General features: G+C 38.0%; 2 protein-coding genes across 6 annotated transcripts in view; one reads left to right on the plus strand and one right to left on the minus strand.

The window, feature by feature from the left end:
- The window catches only part of LOC124282619 (androgen-induced gene 1 protein-like), a 29,743-nt gene continuing 4,030 nt past the window's right edge, over positions 1-25,713 (minus strand). The window contains exons 1-6 of one of the 5 annotated variants that reach the window (XM_046718645.1): positions 17,616-17,808; positions 5,282-5,428; positions 4,924-5,025; positions 2,931-3,046; positions 2,425-2,576; positions 1-1,367 (exon numbers count right to left, since the gene is read on the minus strand). In XM_046718645.1, the coding sequence (XP_046574601.1) occupies positions 1,294-1,367; positions 2,425-2,576; positions 2,931-3,046; positions 4,924-5,025; positions 5,282-5,428; positions 17,616-17,753 (729 nt within the window). In that variant the 5' untranslated portion in view covers positions 17,754-17,808 and the 3' untranslated portion in view covers positions 1-1,293. Of the gene's footprint in view, positions 1,368-1,937; positions 1,988-2,424; positions 2,577-2,930; positions 3,047-4,923; positions 5,026-5,281; positions 5,429-6,557; positions 6,840-14,188; positions 14,379-17,615; positions 17,809-25,713 lie in introns of those variants that run through there. The other 4 variants (XM_046718646.1, XM_046718643.1, XM_046718648.1 and 1 more) reach the window with 4 other exon arrangements.
- Positions 25,467-25,713, plus strand: part of LOC124282617 (lysophospholipid acyltransferase 2-like) — a 41,334-nt gene continuing 41,087 nt past the window's right edge. Inside the window, exon 1 of the mRNA XM_046718641.1 lies at positions 25,467-25,517. The gene's annotated coding sequence lies outside the window, so the exon portion shown is untranslated. The remainder of the gene's footprint in view (positions 25,518-25,713) is intronic.

Below are 25,713 nucleotides of genomic sequence, written 5' to 3' on the forward strand. Positions count from 1 at the left end.
TTTTCTCTGAATATCCCAAACAATCCAAATAAAAGACAGGTATCAAGAACCATATTGACATAACCAGATGACTTTCCACATGATGTACAACTTTGAAACAGAAGACTATCTTTTGTCAACAAGGCTATAACCACATTAAGTTTAATGACTTTGACCTTGGCATTTTGGCAAAGAACTGCCTGAGATCATGTATATAAAGTTCAAATTATAATAAAATATGCCCAAGATAAAACTTATTCACAAGCTTTTGGGGACATCTGCCATTACATGCAAGAAAATTTGTTAAAGCAAACTAATAAGGTGTTACAAATATTACATCTCCATACCATCATAACACTAATTCCTGTACTATTTATGTCATTTCATTAGTAAATCACCTTGACACATAATAACATATGACAGGTATTGAGGTAATTATTGAGCGTCAATCATGAATGATTAGAAAATGTTTTGATTTTTCATGAAATTTGGGGAAATTTGAACTATGCTTCATAATTTGACTTCTAGTGACCTTGACCTTACAAAAAGCTCAGATGCAGTCAAGAATCCACATTAGAGATCGTAGACCAGTTTACATAAATACTGAAGTTATAATGTACACAAGCCTTTTTCAAGTTTAATTCCTACTGAGTGAGTGTTAGCCATCAAATCATCTCTCAGAAAAACTCCACAGGCGTGTAGAGTAGACAGGTTAGGCATAACATCCCTAACATCTGTCACAAGAATGTGCTTCACTTGACAAAACCAGCTGGGGTGGCTGAGCTCAAATGCAAACAAACACATTAGAGGGGCATGTTATGGCATCTTGTTTTTCATACCAGTAATTTATGGTTATTGATGACCCCTCCTTTATATTTAGAAATGTAGAATGTTAAAAATTAAAAATTAAACTTTTTTTCAGTACTACAAAAACTGGTAATCAGACAGAAAATCTAAAAATGTCTAACAATCCTCAAAGAAAAAAACTATAACAAGAAGGTACCTCTTCTTATCCTACCTACCTTGCTTTTTAAAATGAAATTAAATAATTGAAGAATCTTTTCAAATTTAATGAAATATAAAACAACATAACAACTTTAACAAACAGCCCTTGTTTTATGAAACATATTTCTGCACTAATAATAATTAGTCTTCAAGTAAACATAATTATAAGAATAACATACCTCACATGTGACCAAAAATCAGAATCAAAGAAATCAATGACTTGGATAGTAACATCGCACATATGTAGAACTGACATGTGAACTCTATTTGATGATCGAGATGACAATGAAATCCTAACTACAAATATTGTCAACGATTCTTCTTCTTAGTTGACTTGCTTGATTTTGTTGTCTTAGCTGCTAAAACTGCTCCCATTTCTTTCCCTGAAAAAAGGAGAACAAACATGGCAGCTGTGGAGGTCACTCATTATATGTTCAAAACATCTAAGGCCTTTATGAATCATAAATATCCGATTCTTATCTGCCTCACTACCAAGCATTCCGACTCCCAAGATTTCAGTGTCCTCAAATAACTATAAAAGATGAAAATGCTGGGTAGGTTGCCTTGTTTCTCTAAAGGTTTGTCTAAAATGTTAAATATCCACAAAACGTCATGCCTTTCAACTCACATTTAGCAAAGAAACGAGGAGAAAAATCTAATAATTATCTAATAAAATAATATTGTGGTCAAGAAGACTGTATATCACCACACATAAAATAACCACCCTTATAAAGGCAACCTCCTTGTAGATATATCACCTGGCAATGTCTGAAGCAGAGGTACTGGCACCAGTCTTCGATGTTTACAAGCATTTGGAAACTACATGAGCATGGCTATCGTACTGACAGACTAAAAGAAAGCACTTCCAAGGGATGCAACTTGCATCAACCTAGACCATTAGGCCAATGTTGACAGACAACATTTTTCAGAGAAAAAAAGCTTTAGAAGTTTGTTTCGGGTATTTATTGATGGCAGAAAATGTGTTTCCTCTTTCTGCTTCACACTGAAAGAAATCATACACCTTAAAAATCAACTGTTTCACATCAGCTGAGTAGCACCTCTTGTCAGTCAACGACGTATACTATGCAGCATGTGCAGTGCATGGTTGCGCTGTTATTCCTATCATTATGCTCCTCTCCTCTCCTCTCCACTAAAGATGTCAACTTTTACACATAACATGATGATAGTTTCGTCGACAACTTTTTCCAGTGATGAGTATAAAAATAACAAACAGCAGATATTGTTGGGTACAGTGTATCTATTGGCGAGTACTGCACTAACTATTTCCGATTTTGAATTATTTTGTAATTCATTGTTTTCATTTGGAGACAGACAAGCCTAAAATGTTAATTTTCATTTTCTAACTTCATGAAGTTCACATAAGTGAATGATATGGCTGTGAGTCTTAAAAACATGATTATGAGTAGATTCAACACTTACGCCACAGAAATTTGGTGAGTCCCTCTCCAACTAGGTATAAACTAACGAAGAGCATGAGAAGGAAGGCAAAGAAGATGATCCTCTGATGGGTCTCCAGGACTTTCAGTATAGGGTACACCCACACGTTGGCATAGTAGGCAATCCACAGGATCCTGAAAGCATGAAATGTTTTTTAGGTGAACAATTGTCAGTATTTTGCACAAGAACAGGTCAGAAGTACCTCATGCTTGTCCTTGAGCTGACATGAGGATGATCAGGCTCTATAACATGGCTGACAGAGTAATTTGATCGATGCTTTCAGTTTAAAGTTTCTGGCATCAATTATTACAATTACATGCAAGCATCCAGTGCCTGGACTAATGAAGAAGTGAGCGAGCAAGCGAGTGAGCTAGTCACGTTGTAACCATGTGGGGAGTCAAACTGGGGCCTGCGATGTGATGGGTGGATGTTGTAACCACTAGGCTATGCCCCCCCCTCCACAGTGAAGCATATATCACTTGACTCACCATAGGAGATATACCAAACCAAATGCAAGAAGGCCCAAAATGCCATTCCTTCTCTTCGGTATATGGTGATAGTTGAGGTATTTATCCATCAGCAGGATTGGCAGGATGAAGGTGTGCTGAAACAGAGGATGTAGCAGGTTCTGACTAACACTATCCAAATACAAATGTACAGCATTGACAATATGGATGTTACAACATAAAAGATACACAGTCTACGATTAGCAGTGGTTTTTGTCCAGCAAGGGAAATAACTCACATAGGCTACTCACCATTTGTGTCCACCTGGTAATTTATTCCATTACCTACATATTACAGAGGAACCCTGATTATCCAGAAATTTTGCACATACTACATAAAATGCTTCATTTATATGGAAATCTGTGCTGAGATTTTTTAAACTCTCTTACAGCTCAAATTGGGGGGGGGGGGCTCTCTCGAACCCCCTGACACCCCTACAGATCTGCCCATGCTTGGTATTATGATAAGGGACCGTTCATAATTTATGTCCAGGGGGTCATGATGATTTTATGGTACAGCATGTACAATGTGAATGACCCCACCTAAAATTTATGTACAAAGTAAGTGACCACCCCATGTCATGTACAAAATCAATTACCCCTTCCCCTTTGAATATTTTTCAGCATAATTTTTAAATATTTTTATGTACAAAATTGCTGACCCGCCCTAGAAAAATGTGTACAAAATTGATGACCCCCCTACCTCCCCAGAACAAAATGGGTGACCCCCCCTTAAATCATCATCACCCCCTAGCCATAAATTATGAACGGTCCCTAATCATATGAACTTGTTGGTGAAACCAGTTCTGACTGGCTGAGGTAATGAAGGACATTTGGGCAGAGCAAGTGGGTCATCAACTTTATGTTGAACTTTCGCCATATAATCAGATGGCCACAAAGCAAATATTTACTTGTTTCAACATTTCTGGTATATGACCGTCTCCGTGGTGTAGTGGTTAGAGGGTCTGCCCGGAGAGCGGAAGATTGCGGGTTTGATCCCCATGTCATACCAAAAAGACGTTAAAATATGGTACTTGTTGGTCCCTGCCTGGCGCTCGGCATTCATGGGTACAGCAAGGACTGGTCGGCTCGGAGTCAGTCTAATGTGTCTGAGAGGGGTATTCATGCTTCACTGCGGCATGGTATCTCTGGGGGCTAGCACTATAAAACAAGCTTAAGTCTGGGCTAGTACAAGCAGCCACACATACACATACACACACATGCGTGTCGACATATGAGCAAAATATTCTCAAGCACGACGTTTAACCCAATTCCACTACCACCCTGTGGTATATCTGTGATAAAGACTTTGGGGAGGTAACTCTCTTTCACATTCGAAGCACATGATGTGCTTAAACCTCAGTTGACTTAGTGTGTGCATGGGAAATGGTCAGCCATCTTAACCCTACGCATATTGACATACTGTAACAAAACCTGAATAAATATATGAACAGATATACGACATATGATATGTGATATCCCTTGTAAACAGGTCAATCTCAGTCCCAGGGAGGTATTATCCTTCATCAATCAGGGAGGTATCAACTTTCATCAATACTGACCATAATATCATTCAACCAGGGAGGTATAAACTTGTATCAATACTGACCATAATATCATTCAACCAGGGAGGTATAAACTTGTGTCAATACTGACCATAATATCATTCAACCAGGGAGGTATAAACTTGTATCAATACTCAACCAGGGAGGACCAATATAATATCATTCAACCAGGGAGGTATAAACTTTGTCAACCAATACATTCAACCATAAATTTGTATATGACCATAATATCATTCAACCAGGGAGGTATAAACTTGTATCAATACTGACCATAATATCATTCAACCAGGGAGGTATAAACTTGTGTCAATACTCACCATGACATGATTCAACCAGGGAGGTATAAACTTGTATCAATACTGACCATAATATCATTCAACCAGGGAGGTATAAACTTGTGTCAATACTCACCATGACATGATTCAACCAGGGAGGTATAAACTTGTCAAGAGCCTTGGGAAACACAAGCTCTCTGTCCACTGCATAGATTGCCCAAAATGTTACAACCACAAACTGAAAAAAAACCCCACCCATCATCATCATCATCATCCATACACATGATTATTAAAAAAAATGTTAAGTTTTCAATGAAATCTTGCACAATACCATCACTTCCATCCATAGATTAGTAAACTTTCACTTTGGTAACTGGATATTTGAAACCCTTTTAGAGCATTCCCTTAAAATGTTTTCTGGTTTAGAACTTAAGAGTATGTACTTTTCCATGATGGTTATTTTAAGTATGTGTTTGGGCAATGTGAGTACTTACAGTTCCCACTGGGAAAACAAGGGTGTTGTGCAGGAAGTCTCGGAACTTCTGAAGAGCTGGCCGTTTCCGGGGATCCCTGCTTGGTGCTCCTGTACTCCCCATGACGGCAGTGGCAGCACACAGGCCGTAGTAGAACGTCTGTAGCAACTGGGGACAGATCACGACCCACTCAGTACACTTCCTACATCAACTACATACCTATGACACAATCACTACAGAATGTAGTAGACTGTCTGTAGCAACTGGGGACAAATCACGACCAACTCAGTATACTTCCTAGATCATCGACATACCTATGACACAATCACTACAGCATGTAGTAGAACGTCTGTAGCAGCTGAGAACAGATCATGACCCACTCTGTACATTTCCTACATCCACTACATACCTATGACACAATCACTACAGCATGTAGTAGAACATCTGTAGCAACTGAGAACAGATCACGACCCACTCACACAATCACACAATCACTACAGACTGTAGTAGAACGTCTGTAGCAACTGGGGACAGATCACGACCCACTCAGTATACTTCCTACATCCACTACATAACTATGACACAATCACTACAGAATGTAGTAGAACGTCTGTAGCAGTTGGAGGAGAGATCATGTTCAGGGACAAAACCACTACAATATTCGAACTGACATCTTGAACAACTTGAAATGATTGACACATGAGTTCATACTATCCACCACTCTATCTGCAAATATTTGTCACAATCTGATAAAACTGATGTTAAAACTAAAATACCAACACTGCAAACATAAATTCAATCGCTTCCCAGGTAACTACTTACATGTTATTTGTTCATAAATTGTCAGTTTGAATGTTTTCAGTTTACCTGTAATACGCAGCAGTTTCAATTCTATATAAAAAATCATTAACAAGATCAGACATGATCAAGGACGAGACATTTGAAATGGTTGAAATGGAAAATATATTCAAATTATAAAGTTTAACTGCTCGGAGTGACACCAAAGGTCACATCTTATCGAACTGACTGAAGTATTCTAAAAAATAGAAACAGAAGAATATCAGTCTATTCATGTCAGAACTTCGGATTTCAGAAACTCCACTGATGCACATCTTCAGTAGAACAGTGAAATCCATGCCATGAACTCTGCTCTGTGTACTGTAGCAAAGCAGAGATCATTTAGAATTTATAAAAGAACTTACCCAGCTTTAAATACACAACACCCTTATAAAAAATATACAAAAATCCATCATGTCTATATCTTTATAGAAAATTCAGACAAAATTAAAATACTTACAAAATTTAAAAATGTTAAGTATTTGAACTTTCCACCATATCCTCTGAATGTGAACACAGTACAGTTGGGAGTACCATCAGATATTGTCAGCACATTATAGGTAATGCTGCACAGATACATGATAAACATGCACACACTGAATATTACACTCAGCAAAGCCATTTTATAAAGTCTGTGTCCCAAGGTCCTCGGTGAGTAACCTCAACAATTGCCAAGTCACAAGTCACTCAAAGCAGTGCAAGTCAGCTCAACTCAGAATGTGGACTTCAAACTCTGAAGGGAGACAACTCTGTCAACATGCTACTTTCTGCAAAGCATGTTACCATTATAGGAAAGACATCTACTGACCCTTTCATTGTTTATGACATGAAAGGAATGATGATTTATGTACAGTGTACACACAGAAATATCTCAGAAGATACACAAAATATGCCTTTACAGGAAGCTTTGGGACAAGTAGAAAAGACATACATCTGTGACCCATTTTTGATTTTTATACTTAAACATCTATGTAAGATCTCACAAAATTCTCAAAACAAATTCTTAGATTATTTTTGTCCCTAAACTGCTTTTCACTGATTTTAATACTAAAACATCATGTAAGATCTCACAAAATTCTCAAAACAAATTCTTAGATTATTTTTGTCCCTAAACTGCTTTTCACATTGAGGAATAGCATTGTACTGGTCTATGTTATGATCAGCAAATGCAAACTGACATTTGCAGTTATTATTGCAGTAAAGTTTACAGTAAACAGGAGAGTTTTGTATTTGTTGTTAGGAACCTTTAGAGTTTGAAATAAATGATTTACTACTGATAATTCAATTTGTGCTGATTAAACAATAGCACAGACTAAAAATCTTTATAATTACAAAAACAGATCTATTGGGTTTTACCAAATACCAGGGAAAACTCATGTGCAGTTAATCTACAAAATATAACAAACATCGCTGTATAGTTATAGACGCATGTATATCAATTATTAATATGTTAATAAATAATATCATAAATTAAATACAAAACAAAAAGTGGGGGACATGTGTAGCTTTGTTATTTTCTAAACATCTTTCTTTGTTCCCACTGCTCTTAATTTCAAATGAGTGATATATGTCAAAAATGTCATTTTTTAAAAAGCTTTCAAATTTAATTATTAATTTTATGCGCTGATATTCACTCTATTAAGTATCTGACAAATATCTGGACCAGTCTTTAAGGAACCTTCATGAGCACTCAGCACTAAGCCAAACTGCAAGCACCAAATTATACCTGACAGTACCTGACAGTCTGTATATTCTTGTGTTTATTGAAGTCCTATTTATAGAAAGGCCAGACCAAATTTATTTCTTGTATTACGGATTTTTGTCCTCAGAAAACCTAAAGGCAGGAAGGAAAAATAAATAAATAAAAATCACCAGTCAAAGTAATATTCCGTTTAAATACTAAAAGTATTTTACTTTTGGCAATTTATGAAGTCTATAAGGGGAAAAAAACAATCTACAAATATTTCTTGTAAGGTAACATTTTTGGCCAATAAAAACATTAGGCTTTTATTTTTTGAGTTGGGAAAATTCTTTTATATTTTTTTTCTTATTCTTGAAAACATACAACTAGCGGATCTGTAAAACAAGAAATAAAATTGGTCTGGCCTAAACACATATGTGTAGCAAATATTTAACAGCCTAGTTACTATTATCAAAAATGTTTCTACTACAGTAATTTTGTTCTCAATTGCTCAAGTTCTGAAGCAAATTGAAATTGTCACGTTTTAATAAGCTCCACAGTTTGCTGATTTTCTAATAAAGCTCGCTATATTATTTGATCTGCTAATATACAGGAAGCTTACCGATGTGACTGTCTCAAATGTGTGTCAGATGGTATATTTTGTGACACAATGAACTAACCCACATTCACATCCCATTCCATCATGCTGCAAGTTCATCATAGGATATTGTACTTTCTATAAATGAATTGATTTATTTCACTATTCACATTCAATTGATCCCTCTGATACATGTTGCTCATACTTACACTGTGTTGAAAAACATAATTATTAAGAGAAATGTATTACAAATAGAGTTTATTATCAGGGTATGAAACTCCCACATATTTCAGCCAGACCACAGGGCTAATTAGATGTAAAATTTGCCAGCCCTGACCAAAACCTACCTGCCACCAAATATCTTCATATACATGGCTAAATTGTAACCCGGCTGTTGGGCAGGTGAATTTGAGAATCTGGCAGTTCGTGTTGAAAAAATAACCCGTCTTAGGCGGTTGGGCAGGCAGGTATTTCGAACACTGTTATTATCAGTATATGCCTCATACTGATTTAACAAAACAAGCGTCAGAATTCTGGCATTTCCCAAACAAGAGTAAGGGTAATAAATGACTTCTCACAGGTTTAACAAAGCCAATATGACACACACGCAAGCGTAATAATTTCTCTTTTACCCATTTTCCTTAATCCTTCTGAATTCCCTTTTACAAAAATAAATTGATCTCCTATTTTTGAAATCACAATTGTCGAATGACGTTAACTGTCTTCAGCTTTCACATTGTTTCTTGTGAGATGTCCTTCCATCGTTGTGTCACAAAAGGATTCAGATGGCTTCAACCATTATGACCAAATAAAAGACTGCATGGATCAAATAATATTTGCCTGAGTACACAAACTATATTTATGAGATGTATATTGGTCGTTTGTAAACATATGGATAAAAATTCATATATTCACCTTAACTAAATAATGTATAACTTACAATACAAACAATGGCTGACCGTTATTGGGATTGAATAGTCACTATGTTTAAGCATGTCTAGCAGAACAATGTAGACATGGTAGAGGTGTTTCAAATTATTAAATATATTATTTGAATTTTGGCTGATAGTGATACTACTGATTGTCGATATCAACATTTCTCTATGAAGTGACAGATGTATTTAATTGTAGAGATATTGATTATCAGGGCATATTTGTACCATGGCTTTGATGTCAATAGACACCCTAGGTGGACCAATCTGAATACTCTATTAATAAATCTACACGAACCTGTTGGCCTGGCGCTAGTGGAAATGTAATAGGACCAATAAAGAGCATGGTATCACTTTCTCTACTGGCTGACTAACCACTATCTCTATGTATCACTTTCTTCATGCCAATTGATAAAACTTGCCAGCATTAAGTATCATTGGAAATGAAACATATAATATTTGGCATTGCTTCTGTTTGTAATTATATGATTTTTGATATATTTCTTTATTATTATTGTAAACGATTCTAGATTTCATTTCATTATATCATTAATACCAAAAAACAACCCTCTTTTGTTTATCTCAACATTTGAAACATTGCAAACTGCTCTACAGACAACTGACTTCTAAAACACAAATCAAATACCAGTGTATGAAACAAGGCCCGTTCGACAGCAGCCGAGACTGGGTAGATTTCTGACGGACGGTCTAACTTGACAGCAAGCCAGTCTGATGGTCTGGTATAGATATTAGATGTTCCATACATCTGAGTAAATTCACCATATATCTTGGTGTCTGGTCTAGTAAAGTTCATTTTGGACTGGTAACATTTTGAAGTTACCAGCCCTGGTGTCTGGCTGGGTTTTTGGTTTATTTCATACACTGCTAATAATCAGCTTGACCATGAAGGGCTTCCCAAAATCTATACCAAAACCATAAAGTACACTGTATCATGACTAATGCTGATTTATTGTTTCATTATATTTATTACATCTGTATATATATTCCTGTGTACATTTTCTGTCAACAGATGTGTTTCACACGAAAAATAAATGTTTGGTAGCGCCGTGTTTATGGTGTGTAAAATTTAGTCAGAGTTTTACCTAACACCTAATATTGCATACTTTACCCAATACACATTGATGCAAATAACATATATGCATGTCTTTGGTGATCTATAGAAGTGTGTGTGTTTTGAAATAATTAAATTTGTCAAAATTGTAACTAGGATGCTTCAAGTACCTTTCTTCAGTGTAACATTGAAATCATCATCTCAATTGCCGGGTAAAAGAAAATAAAACCCATTTTTGAAGTTCCAAACATTTCTAACTGGCTGAAAATTAAACGTACAAAGACTAGTTTATAGGACATAGTGATGTTATTAGATATTGGTATCATAGCTGTATCTTGAACCTAAGTTTGAAGTGTTTTGGCAACTGTTTTAAGCATAGTAATGTTTTGAAAACATAAGTAATATTTTGAGAAATCAAATTAAGTGTATACTTTCTTTTGCCCTACAGTATATGACAGGCTTGGGCTGTAGATAATTTGAACCTATACGACAACAATACAATTCTTGGAATGTAAGTGAAGCGCTGTACCTGCCTGGGACCGTAATGCACATGCCTTGGATCCCCCAATAGTAATGACTAAAGACTATGAGGTGCATGGACCTAGAAATATATAGACCGAGTGAGTGAGTGAGTGAGTGAGTGAGTACAGTTTTATGATGCTTATATCAATACTCCAACAATATCACGTCAGGGGACACCGAAAATGGGCTTCACACAGTGCACCCATGGTGAGACTGACTGACTGACTGAGTTTGCTTTTACGCCGCTTTTAGCAATATTCCAGCAACATCACGGCGGGGGACACCAGAAATGGGCTTCACACATTGTACCCATGTGGGGATTCGAACCCGGGTTTTCGGCATGACGAGCCAACGCTTTAACCATTAGGCTACCCCACCGCCCCCCCATGGTGAGAATCAAATACTGGTACTGGTTTTTGGCATGACTAGCCAATGCTTTAAACTAGGCTACCCCTTGGTCCCTTAGACCTTAGTAAATCCCTGATCATGTACATACAGTAACATGCACACACAGCTGCATAGCTGTAGTTACTTTGTGAGAATAAATATGTTAGATGAGAAAAATTTAAAATGCATTATTATGGCTTTAAATAAATATAGATTTAAATGCAAATTTACTTCCATGTGCTAACCTATCAATATGAAAAGGACATTGTGACATAATTAACTTTCTGTATGATGTGAATTACCAATAAAAATTATATTGCAATACCAGATATTTATGTCAATGTCAGTAAAAGTTGTCTGACCGAAATCTGAAACGTTCAAATTCAGGAAATTATCATAACACTAAGTTTACTTTAACATGGTTACCATGGTTACTGGTACCTATATTTCACTGATACCATGACCACTGAAATATTCATTCTATAACTGTACATAGTGAACTAACACTTTCAATAACATTTGCTAATGAAATGCTAATAAAATCATAAGGGGCTGTGATTTATATACTGTTTGGTAATCATGGTGCACTGTATATTATCTGAGGAATATAATTTATTAAGTTGGGATGTTTATGCAGTATCACATATACAACAGAACATAGTAACTGTTTACAATCTGAAATCATTGTGCACACACAAATAAAAGTAAATTCATAAAATATGGGCTATACTTTGTTCTTCTTTCATTAGGTGAGTGAGTGAGTGAGTGAGTGAGTGAGTGAGTGTGAGTATATGGTTTTATGCCCCATTTTAGCAATATTCCAGCAATATCACAGCAGGGGACACCAGAAATGGGATTCACACATTGTACCCATGTGGGGAATTGAACCTGGGTCTTCGGTGATACAAGCAAACGCTTTAACCGCTAGGCTACCCCACGGCCCCTCTCTTTCAGTTGATTGGTATCTGATCTTTGGTAAATTTACAAGTTGACCCACCTACGTTTGTGAAAATTGTCATTGAAGAGTTAGTTCCATATGTTATAGTTTTAATGTTTCATCTTCTATACATTGTAGGATATAACTGTGAAATCTATAGTTTGGGCCTGCTTGTGTTTTTCTGTGTTTAACAAGTATTATAAGGGTTTAAGAAAGACATGCACTGTAACCAGCTTGCATCTATTTTAATTTCCGTCAGCTATACCCCTGCACCATTTCATCAAGGCATCTTGGCTGCAGAATGGAGACATAGAGGAAAGGTATTGCACCTGCATTACTATGACATCAGACTGTGTAATCTGCTTTACTGAGTACCAGGCTAGATTTAACTGTCATAGATTTGAGAACAAAATCAGTTACCATGGTTACAATACTAAGACCATACTTACACATGGACTAGGGTGGTGTGTGTGTGAGAGAGAGAGAGAGAGAGAGAGAGAGAGAGAGAGAGAGAGAGAGAGAGAGAGAGAGAGAGAGAGAGAGAGAGAGAGAGAGAGAGAGAGAGAGAGAGAGAGAGAGAGAGAGAGAGAGAAATTGTGTACATGTTAATTTAAAAAAAATATGCTACAAAATGATGGGAAGGGGGTGGGAGTCATTGATTTTGTACATGACATGCAGGGGGAATCACTTACTTTATACTGACTGACTGAGTTTGGTTTAACACCGCTTTTAGCAATATTCCAGCAACATCATGGCGGGGGACACCATAAATGTTACTTTATACATACATTGTAGGGGGTGGTGGTGGTGTCATTCATATTGTACAATCTACTCCCATAATAATCATTATCATCATCATCAGTTTTTGTGATGTTTTTTTGTGTTGAAATAGACCACCTCTCTAACATGTGTGAACAAAATGAAGAGCTATTGTACCCTACCTATTGACACGTTAACACTCTACTTGCAGGTTCATTAGGTAAACAGTTCGCCACCACTGCAAACATGGTCATTCGGTTGACAGAGGACAGGTAACGTATCCTGCGATCACTGAAACTGGACACTTAGGGACCGTTCATAATTTATGGCTAGGGGGGGTGATGATGATTTTTATGGAGAAGCATGTACAATGTGAATGACCCCCCCCCCACTAAAATTTATGTACAAAGTAAGTGACCCCTGCATGTCATGTACAAAATCAATGACCCCCTCCCCTTTCCATATTTTTAAAGCATAATTTTAAAATATTTTTATGTACAAAATTGCTGACCCCCTAGAAACATGTGTACAAAATTGATGACCCCCTACCTCCCCAGAACAAAATGGGTGAACCCCCTCTCTCTTAAAATCATCATCACCCCCTAGCCATAAATTATGAACGGTCCCTTACTGTGCAGTATTGTTTGGGGATGCGTATGATCGAGCGTCGCTTGCGAGAGACGGGCTCTCGTTTCAGTACAGACGAACACGTAAATAGAAATTCAGCATCTCAATTCTGATAAATAATTTCTCATATATAACGTGGATAGGTTAACAAATATATAATCATCCTGTCATATTTCCCGCCAAATACGAAACAGACGATACTGATGGTTTCTGCTTCACTCACACATACACAGATCATGTTTACACATAGAGGTGTGACAAATGCCATGAATGGCATCTATGTGCCATATCCATCTGGCAACAGACAAGACTTCATACAGCATTATACCAATAATTCGCTGCTCATTTCGATCGAACTGCAAAATCATTGCGTCGTCATTACAATATCGATTTCCATTCTCTCTTGAAACTTGACAATACATCGATGTGAAATCCACCTTCGAACAACGTAGAGGTATTTTAAAACATAAAATATACGGTCCCTGGTTACAGATACGATTGACATTTTACAAATAATCTCTCTATCACGAATACTGTGAATATGATACAAAAGATGAAAGAGAAGAAAAATATTACCGCATCCCAAAACGTAAGGAACATGAGCTTGCCCCCAATTCCTTCTGTAGATATCGGGACCTCGAAGACGTCATACCAAACGGAGTAAGAATACCCCGCAAAAACAGCAAAGAACAACACGCTTTGAACTGCATCCATGGTTGCTGTCGCGGATGAAGCTCCGAACGATCGACGACAGCGGCGTGTGGTCACGTGACTAATAGAGAAGGTTCACAGCAGATCTGCAATGCCATCTGCCATGCAGCGTTCAGTTCAATAGCCGGCACTTGCTCATTTATTCGCGTTTATGTGTTTGTGATACACTGTAACTTACATTTTAAGGGTGTAAAATGTCACACGTTTGGATCAGTTTCAATCAAATACTATTCTGTTTCAATTCAATAAAATTGAAATGAATTGTACTCGTGAAATACAATGCTGGAGACTCCACAGAAGGCATATTTATACCGACGAATGCAGTAGCATCTGGTTGGGTGTTCCATGTGTGTTCGATGCTCGTGTGCCAAGGTTCGATACTAGTATGACGATCATGCTAAGAAGTAATAATCCGTATTCCTAAAATAAATTGTTGAAAAACACATACGAATAAGACGCGTCATAATGGTGCGTACTGTGGCACTTTTGACGTAATTCAAAGATTGTTTTTGACGTCACAGAAGATCGTGACGTCTTGTATGGGATATTGTGTTTATAAATGTACTTACAATAATAACATTATCGCGAGTGTGACGTGATCATGAAAATATTCAACATTTATACCACCCCGAATACTGTATTCCATGATGTTACGCACTTTATAAAATATATACACAGAAGTGATAGAGGGAAATTATTGACACTGATGACACGTGCATGCAACAGAACTTGAGAATGTTCATTCGGTTTTTTTCCATTCTTATGATTCAGGTGCCATTCTTAGTGCCAACTTCCTCGTAAAAAATGACTTGGTTTTTAGACTATATACGTTTGGCAAAAATCACTCACACTCGATCCTTCTAACCATGTCACGTTTGTTTCATTGTAGTACGTCCTGTGTCCCGCGGTAAAACCCACTGTCTTTTGGAACGGCACTACAGACAACAAAGATAGCAATTCCATGTAGTGAGTGAGTTTTACGCCGCACTCAGCAATATCCCAGCTTTATGGCGGCGGTCTGTAAATAATCGATGTGCCAAACAAGTCAGCGAGTCTGACCACCCGATCCCGTTAGTCGCCTCTTACGACAAGCATGGGTCACTGAAGATCAATTGTAACCCGGATCTTCACGGGTCAATTCTATTTAGTATTGTACCGGTGCTGCGCGTGCGTTAAGGCCATTTATTGCACAGTCTCTTGAAACAGCGCATTTCATACATCTCCATGTACTAGACGTGCGTTTCATGAAAAAAATCGTGAAAGCAGAAGTTGGTATTTTTCAAATGTGGCTTTCCCGGGCGGACACCCGGCTGCTAGCGGGATAAAAAAAATTATGACAGTGTATCTCTATTCGCACCTCATATTTTAAGCCGCACTGCACCTTTTTTATCCAGATAAAATTTCCGTTTCGAGACTTCCAATCTCATACTTCGTCGTGGTCGTCCAATAAATGGAGTGACACAAATACACACAGTATATCTTTAGCCAAAAGCATGCTATTTTTGTGAGATTGGGAAATTGCATCATGCAAGTCACGTTTGCTAGAAATTACACATGACCTGAATTAAAATCTGACAAAATGCATGAATAGCCACGATTAGTCAGGAAGGTCCAATAGTCCAACATTTTCTAGTCATTCCATATATACTTTACGTTCGTATATAGACGATATATGCATATCATTTGAATAGTCTTGAGGGAAACAATATCACATATGGCAGTCATCGGCATGTTGATAGTGACCAGATGTATAAGCCTGTGTCATTCACTGTCCTCGGTTGGGGCTACGGAAAGGAAAAGTGGCGCCCTTCCTGTCATAAAATACAATTTTCATTGCAACATCTAGCATGCCCCAGTTGATGCAAAATGACTTCGAAGATGTTATTAATAAATATATAAGGGCCGAACGTTTAGCAGTTACACAAAATGATTTGCAAATGGTATTTACCAGCATAGATTTTAACAACATCTCTATCTATGTATAATTTTATCACATTCTTTCGGTATAGAAAAGACTGACAGTAAGTCTAGAGTGGACAGGATATCGTCTGCTGAAATCGTACCGACATTTTTCCTCCCTAGCAACTGGAGCATTATGTGCACTTCCTCTGTAAAGTAAACTGCCCTGTCATGTCTTATTCCAAACACGCTCTGAACGAACAGGTATGAATATATTTAGAAACATTACGGGGCAATACATAGTTATATACATACATCATTCATAGCATGTCAAATTTACAGTTTTAGAATATGAGATCTAAATCTGATAGTGACTGCACAGGTCCTTTATTTTAGTTTAACATGCAATTATTTTATTTCAGTCAGATCGTGTCCCACGAGGTCACAAATACGACAACTGGGATATGTATATACAGGCAGATTCTTGTGTGCCGAAGCGTACAAAATGCAACCGGTTATTTTTAACACTGTCAAGGTAAAGGGACCACAGCATTGTGTGTATATATCATAAAATATTCACGACTTATGGTTTTGAATGGTTAGAATAACATTAGACATGACCCGGATTACCTCTACTGACCACCTGACATGCGTAATTATTGAATATGACATAATATTGAGCATGGACAAGCTCTTGCAAGTGCGTCTCCCCGTCAAGGGGACAAGAGCTGTATTTGACAAATGCTAACTCGCTGTTGAGCTAGGTTCCGCGTTGGTTTGTTTACGTGTGTTTATCTTATCACTAAACGCTTCAGTAAACGTTTAGGGTTGCTTGGATATACGCCACACGAACATGTTATTTCAAAATAGATTTCATTGTAACAAGTTCTAATTACTGGTAATGAAGTATAACAATTGTGCATATTTGTCCCCGAACTCTCGATGTGCTGTCTTTCATTTTTATTACCCAAAATACCCGCGTGGGAAATTCGGGGTAGAAAATACCCCAACGTTTGTTGTTAAAGACATTTACGAGAATAGGGGTGTAATAAACCTGTGGTATAGGGTTTGACTTATTGTTCATGCGATCGATCACTAGTTGTCTTCGCCAACGCTTGATTATCTACAGTCCATCGTGATATAGCTGGAGTTAGCTATCAGATGTATAAAAAGTCACTCATACGTAAACAACATCAATACTGATTAGACTAATGGAGGTAGACGTCCCTGTACATTGGGACCCGGTTTGGTGTTTTGTTGATAGCAACAGATTGTATGTAAACTTGTGACAACGTATCTATTCGGTACGGTTACCATGGTTACAAAAGGTCATTAAGTAAATGACATAAACTGCAGGAAGCCCTCGCCGTGTCTATTTGTAAATTGAAATTACCGCATTCCAGAAGGTTAAAAACTTGAATTGTCCACCGTAGATGTGAGCGCTGACAGCCGCGTAGACCCACTCGTACCTGACAGCGTAGCCGTAGATTACAGTCAACACGACATACAGGCACACCTCCGCGACTGCCATTCTTGTTCCACAGCGTGGGTAAAACTTCGTGTTGGCGAAAACTTCAGTCCGGAAAGTTTAGATCACGTGATACGTCGCGTACTGTTTGAGGCGCCCGTAAAAGAATCATTAAGCTCATGTATTGCGTTTGTTGCACACGGAACGCATCCGTAGCGATATCAAGGCAATGTGCAAGTAATCTCTTCTGGGCCAAACAAACCAGTGGTTGATATTATGAGCAATGACCCGCGCTGTTTCGTCACGTGATCTGTTAAGTCGGCTCTCACACATTTGCTTAGTTTCCACGAAATGTTATATTGACGGGAGGAGCCAATTAATGAAATTCCCGTGCAAGACTTAATGACTACTTGCTTCACAGTCTGTTGTCCATTTTATCCACGCCGCCATATAGCTGGAGTATTGCTGAGTGCGGCGTAAAACTAAACTCACTCACTCCCATTTTATCCAAGGTCTGGCCGATGTAATCAGTGCCTTGGCGACAATGCGTCATTGTCTATGTAGCCTACAGATTAACCACTACAGTGAAATACATCATACACGTGTCCGCAGTCAAAACGAGAATAGAACGGTAAGAACAAATCTTACTATTTCACTGTCCTAGAACCGATGACCAGACCCTTTTCAGAAATAGTTTGATATATTATATCAATGAGTTTCAACATGTAAACTGGATCAGTGATAATATGCTTACATATCACTTGAACATTCTATAACCAGGCTTAGCAATTTACATGTACTGCATGACCGACCATTCTACATCAAGGGGGGCAGTGGGGTAGCCTAGTGGTTAAAGCATTCACTCGTCATGCTGAAGACCCGGGTTCGATTCCCCACATGGGTACAATGTGTGAAGCCCATTTCTGGTGTCCCCCGCCGTGATATTGCTGGAATATTGCTAAAAGCGGCGGAAAAGCAAACTCACTCACTCACTCTTCATCAAGGGATGGGATAACCTAGTGGATAAGCATCTGGTGATAACGCCGAAGTTCATTGATACATGCATTCAGTGCGTGAAGCCCATTTCTGGTGTCCCCCGAAGTTATATGGCTGGAACATTGCTAAAAAGAGGGGCAAAACCAAGCTGTCACATATTACCAAATGGCCCGCCTCTCGTTAACTATACGGTATAACATCCTCCAGTCTCTGAGGCCAAAGATTGGAAGAAACCGTTAACTTGTTTGTCATATATATATTTGCGTATGTATTTTCAAATCTCGATCAAAGTGACGTCAAGAGAGCCTACATTACATCTTAATGATCAGGCCAATGACACGATAATGATAACAGGAGATAATGAGAAAGGTTGGAAAACGGTGTTATTTGTGAAACAGTGAGATAAAATTAGATAATTTTACGTTGTCTGATAAACGTGTAGGTCCAACATTGACGGTACGATATTGGGCAGAGAACAATGAGTGAGTGAGCGAGTTTAGTTTTACGCCGCTTTTAGCAACATTCCAGCAATATCACGGCGGGGACACCATAAATGGGCTTCACACATTGTACCCATGTGAGGATTCGAACCCGGGTCTTCGGTGTGACGAGCGAACGCTTTAACCACAAGGCTACCCCACCGCCCTCAGAGAACAATGAAGTTTTGGATTTGTACAGTATTAGGTAAACTGTAATGTAGATTAAAGGGTGTTACATTATTGGATGTAGAATAATGTAGATTAATCAGTGTTATATTATTGAGTGTAGATTAATGTGTGGTACATTACTGGGTGTTTAGGTAGAATATGGAGTACATTTATTGGGTATTGGGTAATTTGGGTATACGGTCATATAGATTGATGGCTCGTACGTTATTTGGTGTAGAATAAGGGATAGTACATTTATTGGGTATTGGGTAATTTGGGTATACGGTCATATAGATTGATGGCTCGTACGTTATTGGGTGTAGAATAAGGGATAGTACATTTATTGGGTATTGGGTAATTTGGGTATACGGTCATATAGATTGATGGCTCGTACGTTATTTGGTGTAGAATAAGGGATAGTACATTTATTGGGTATTGGGTAATTTGGGTATACGGTCATATAGATTGATGGGTCGTACGTTATTGGGTGTAGAATAAGGGATAGTACATTTATTGGGTATTGGGTAATTTGGGTATACGGTCATATAGATTGATGGGGGTCGTACGTTATTGGGTGTAGAAATAAGGGAGTACATTTATTGGGTAATTTTATATACGGTCATGTAGATTGATGGGTCGTACGTTATTGGGTGTAGAAAAAGGGATAGTAGATTTATTGGGTAATTTGGGTATACGGTCATATAGATTGATGGGTCGTACGTTATTGGGTGTAGAATAAGGGATAGTAGATTTATTGGGTATTGGGTAATTTGGGTATACGGTCATGTAGATTGATGGGTCGTACGTTATTGGGTGTAGACTAAGGGATAGTACATTTATTGGGTAACTTGGGTATACGGTCATGTAGATTGATGGGTCGTACGTTATTGGGTGTAGAATAAGGGATAGTAGATTTATTGGATATTGGGTAATTTGGATATACGGTCATATAGATTGATGGGTCGTACGTTATTGGGTGTAGAATAAGGGATAGTAGATTTATTGGGTAATTTGGGTATACGGTCATGTAGATTGATGGGTCGTACGTTATTGGGTGTAGAATAAGGGATAGTACATTTATTGGGTAATTTGGGTATACGGTCATGTAGATTGATGGGTCGTACGTTATTGGGTGTAGAATAAGGGATAGTACATTTATTGGGTATTGGGTAATTTGGGTATACGGTCATATAGATTGATGGGTCGTACGTTATTGGGTGTAGAATAAGGGATAGTAGATTTATTGGGTATTGGGTAATTTGGATATACGGCATATAGATTGATGGGTCGTACGTTATTGGGTGTAGACTAAGGGATAGTACATTTATTAGGTAACACTATATGGTTATGTAGATTGATGGGTCGTACGTTATTGGGTGTAGAATAAGGGATAGTACATTTATTGGGTATTGGTAATTTGGGTATACGGTCATGTAGATTGATGGGTCGTACGTTATTGGGTGTAGAGTGGAGGCAGTACATTTATTGGGTAATTTGGGTATACGGTCATGTAGATATAATGGGTCGTACGTTATTGGGTGTAGAATAAGGGATAGTGAGGCATTGGGTAATTTGGGTACGGTCATGTAGATTGATGGGTCGTACGTTATTGGGTGTAGAATGAGGATAGTATTTATTGGGTATTGGGTAATTTAGGTATACGGTCATATAGATTGATGGGTCAGTATAATGGGATAGTGCTCTATTTGGAGATATAGTCATGTAGATAATGGGTAGTACATTATTGAAGAATATGGGTGAGGTACATTTAATGGGTATACGGTAATTAGTATGGTCATATAGATTGATGGGTCGTACGTTATTGGGTGCAGAATAATGGATAGTACATTTATTGGGTAATTTGGGTATAGGCCATGTAGATTGATGGGTCGTGTTATTGGGTGCAGAAGAAGGGATAGTACATTTGTGGGCATTGGGTAATTTGGGTATACGGTCATATAGATTGATGGGTCGTACGTTATTGGGCAAGTAGAAGAAGGGATAGTACATTTATTGGTATTGGAGTAATATAGGTATACGGCATGTAGATTGATGGGTCGTGCTTATTGGTGTAGACTAAGGATAGTACAGTATAATGGGTAGGTACGACCATTAGATTGATGGGTGAGTTATTGGGTAATAGAATAAGGGTAGTACATTTATTGGGTATTATAGGTGATACGGTCATATAGATTAATGGGTCGTACGTTATTGGAATAGAGTGAAGGGCAGTACAATGGGTGGGTACACTATTGTCAGTATATAGATGGGCAGTACGTTAATGGGTGTAGAATAGGGATAGTACATTTATTGGGTATTGGGTAATTTGCAATATACAGTCATATAGATTAATGGGTAGGGGGTTATTGGGTGTAGAAAAAGGGATAGTACACATATTGCCCATGGGTACAGTTAGGATTATACGGTCATATTAGATTGATAGTCCATTACGTTATTAAGATTGTAGAAGAAGTATAGTACATTTATTGGGTATTGGCTAATTTAGATATAGTGAGAGCATATAGATTGATAGGGTCTACCATACGTTATATAGTGAGGAGCAGTATAATGGGTAGTACATTTATTGGGTATTGGGTAATTTGGGTATACGGTCATATAGAGGCATTAATGGACAGTGCGTTATTGGGTGTAATGAGGCAGTAATGGGTAGTTATCTATTAGAGATATAGTGATGCAGTAATAATGGGTATACTCTATGGGTATAGTGAGGCAGAATAATGGGTAGCTTATACACTATTGAAGATATAGTGAGGAGATATAGTGAGGCAGTATAATGGGTAGTGTTCTATTGGAGATATAGTGAGGCATTATAATGGGTAGTGCTCTATTGGAGATATAGTGAGGCAGTATAATGGGTAGTGCTCTATTGGAGATATAGTGAGGCATTATAATGGGTAGTGCTCTATTGGAGATATAGTGAGGCAGTATAAGATATTGGAGTGAGGCAGTATAATGGGTAGTGCTCTATTGGAGATATAGTGAGGCAGTATAATGGGTAGTGCTCTATTGGAGATATAGTGAGGCATTATAATGGGAGGCATTAGGAGATATAGTGAGGCAGTGCTCTATTGGAGATATAGTGAGGCAGTATAATGGGTAGTGCTCTATTGGAGATATAGGTAGGCAGTATAATGGGTAGTACACACTATGAGGCAGTTTGGACACATGGCTTTTAGCAATATTCCAGCAATATCACGGCAGGGGAGAAAATATACAATTGAGGCAGTATAATGGGTAGTACACTATCCATAGATATGTGAGCATATAATGGGTAGTGTTCTATTGGAGCATAGGTAGAGGCAGTATAATGGGTAGTACACTATTGGACTGACTGATGGTTAGTTTTATTGCAGCTTTTAGCAATATTCCAACAATATCACGGCAGGGGACACATGGGCTTCAGAGAATTGGGCTTCACACTATTGAGAGATATGTGAGGCAGTATATATGAGTACACTATTGGAGATATAGTGAGGCAGTATATACGTTGGTATATAGTGTGGGTGGGTAGTGCTCTATTGGAGATATAGTGAGGCAGTATAATGGGTAGTGTTCTATTGGAGATATAGTGAGGCAGTATAATGGGTAGTGCTCTATTGGAGATATAGTGAGGCATATAATGTGAGTGCATTGGTATATAGTGAGGCAGTGGGTAGTACACTATTGGAGATATAGTGAGGCAGTATAATGGGTAGTAAACTATTGGAGATATAGTGAGGCAGTATAATGGGTAGTAAACCATTGAGATATAGTGAGGCAATATGGGTGAGGCAGTATAATGGGTAGTGCTCTATTGGAGATATAGTGAGGCAGTATAATGGGTAGTACACTATTGGAGATATAGTGAGGCAGTATAATGGGTAGTACACTATTGGAGATATAGTGAGGCAGTATAATGGGTAGTGCTCTATTGGAGATATAGTGAGGCAGTATAATATAGGTAGTAAACTATTGGAGATATAGTGAGGCAGTATAATGGGTAGTAAACTATTGGAGATATAGTGAGGAGGGCAGTATAATGGGTAGTACACTATTGGAGATATAGTGAGGCAGTATAATGGGTAGTACACTATTGGAGATATAGTGAGGCAGTATAATGGGTAGTAAACTATTGGAGATATAGTGAGGCAGTATAATGGGTAGTACACTATTGGAGATATAGTGAGGCAGTATAATGGGTAGTATTGGAACTATTGGAGATATAGTGAGGCAGTATAATGGGTAGTACACTATTGGAGATATAGTGAGGCAGTATAATGGGTAGTACACTATTGGAGATATAGTGAGGCAGTATAATGGGTAGTACACTATTGGAGATATAGTGAGGCAGTATAATGGGTAGTAAACTATTGGAGATATAGTGAGGCAGTATAATGGGTAGTACACTATTGGAGATATAGTGAGGCAGTATAATGGGTAGTACACTATTGGAGATATAGTGAGGCAGTATAATGGGTAGTACACTATTGGAGATATAGTGAGGCAGTATAATGGGTAGTACACTATTGGAGATATAGTGAGGGCAGTATAATGGGTAGTACACTATTGGAGATATAGTGAGGCAGTATAATGGGTAGTAAACTATTGGAGATATAGTGAGGCAGTATAACTATTGGAGATATAGTGGGTAGTAAACTATTGGAGATATAGTGAGGCAGTATAATGGGTAGTACACTATTGGAGATATAGTGAGGCAGTATAATGGGTAGTACACTATTGGAGATATAGTGAGGCAGTATAATGGGTAGTACACTATTGGAGATATAGTGAGGCAGTATAATGGGTAGTACACTATTGGAGATATAGTGAGGCAGTATAATGGGTAGTACACTATTGGAGATATAGTGAGGCAGTATAATGGGTAGTACACTATTGGAGATATAGTGAGGCAGTATAATGGGTAGTGCTCTATTGGAGATATAGTGAGGCAGTATAATGGGTAGTAGTTCTATTGGAGATATAGTGAGGCAGTATAATGGGTAGTGCTCTATTGGAGATATAGTGAGGCAGTATAATGGGTAGTACACTATTGGAGATATAGTGAGGCAGTATAATGGGTAGTACACTCATTGGAGATATAGTGAGGCAGTATAATGGGTAGTACACTATTGGAGATATATAGTGAGGCAGTATAATGGGTAGTACACTATTGGAGATATAGTGAGGCAGTATAATGGGTAGTACACTATTGGAGATATAGTGAGGCAGTATAATGGGTAGTACACTATTGGAGATATAGTGAGGCAGTATAATGGGTAGAGGCAGTATAATGGGTACTATTGGAGATATAGTGAGGCAGTATAATGGGATATAGTAGGCAGTATAATGGGTAGTAGCCTATTGGAGATATATAGTGAGGCAGTATAATGGGTAGTAGTACACTGAGGCAGTATAATGGGTATTGGAGGATATAGTGGGTAGGCACTATTGGAGATATAGTGAGGCAGTATAATGGGTAGTACACTATTGGAGATATAGTGAGGCAGTATAATGGGTAGTACTCTATTGGAGATATAGTGAGGCAGTATAATGGGTAGTGCTATTGGAGATATAGTGAGGCAGTATAATGGGTAGTACAGTGAGGTAATCAAATGGGTAGTCTATTGGAGATATAGTGAGGCAGCAGTAATAGGTAGTACCCTATTGGAGATATAGTGAGGCAGTATAATAATAGTGGGTAGTGGAGATATAGTGAGGCAGTATAATGGGTAGTGCTCTATTGGAGATATAGTGAGGCAGTACAATAGGTAGTACACTATTGGAGATATAGGTAGGCAGTATAATGGGTTGCATATTATTCGAGATTGAGTAAGGCAATATCATTTATTTATAGATTATCGGAGATATATATAGTATAACAATATGATAGGTACAAGCTTGCTGATTAGACTCTAAATTCCTTTCCACCCCACGGTAAGTAAAGCGTGTTGATCTTTGTTGACCCACCCCATTCAGATAGAGTCCCCGTGTCTTACATCAGACCGATCAGCACTGTGTTACCTATATATACTTATGAATATTCATGAACCACTATTGTATGGGGATTCACATGATCTACCCAGTGTTGAGGGCGTGATTATCTACCAACGTATATACAGATCCGTTGATGCACACTATATCTCGTGTCACGTTCCTTCATTACTGACATACGTGCCAACTTTTGGTAAGTAGCTCGGCACCTCTGTCGAAAAATCATTTCTAATTCATGTATTGGTACATATGGTTTAAATTAAATATCATATCAGAAAATATAAGAAACATTGTTTTGATGACGTACGGGTGTAAGTGTGTTGTATGATAATATTTAGCTATGCGGGTAAACTATATGCTATGCAGAGGAGACCAAGGGCACGTAACCC

The sequence above is a fragment of the Haliotis rubra genome, unplaced genomic scaffold (genome assembly GCF_003918875.1).
Source record: "Haliotis rubra isolate DU_JTF1 unplaced genomic scaffold, ASM391887v1 Scf30, whole genome shotgun sequence".
Classification (NCBI taxonomy): Eukaryota; Metazoa; Mollusca; class Gastropoda; order Lepetellida; family Haliotidae; genus Haliotis; species Haliotis rubra.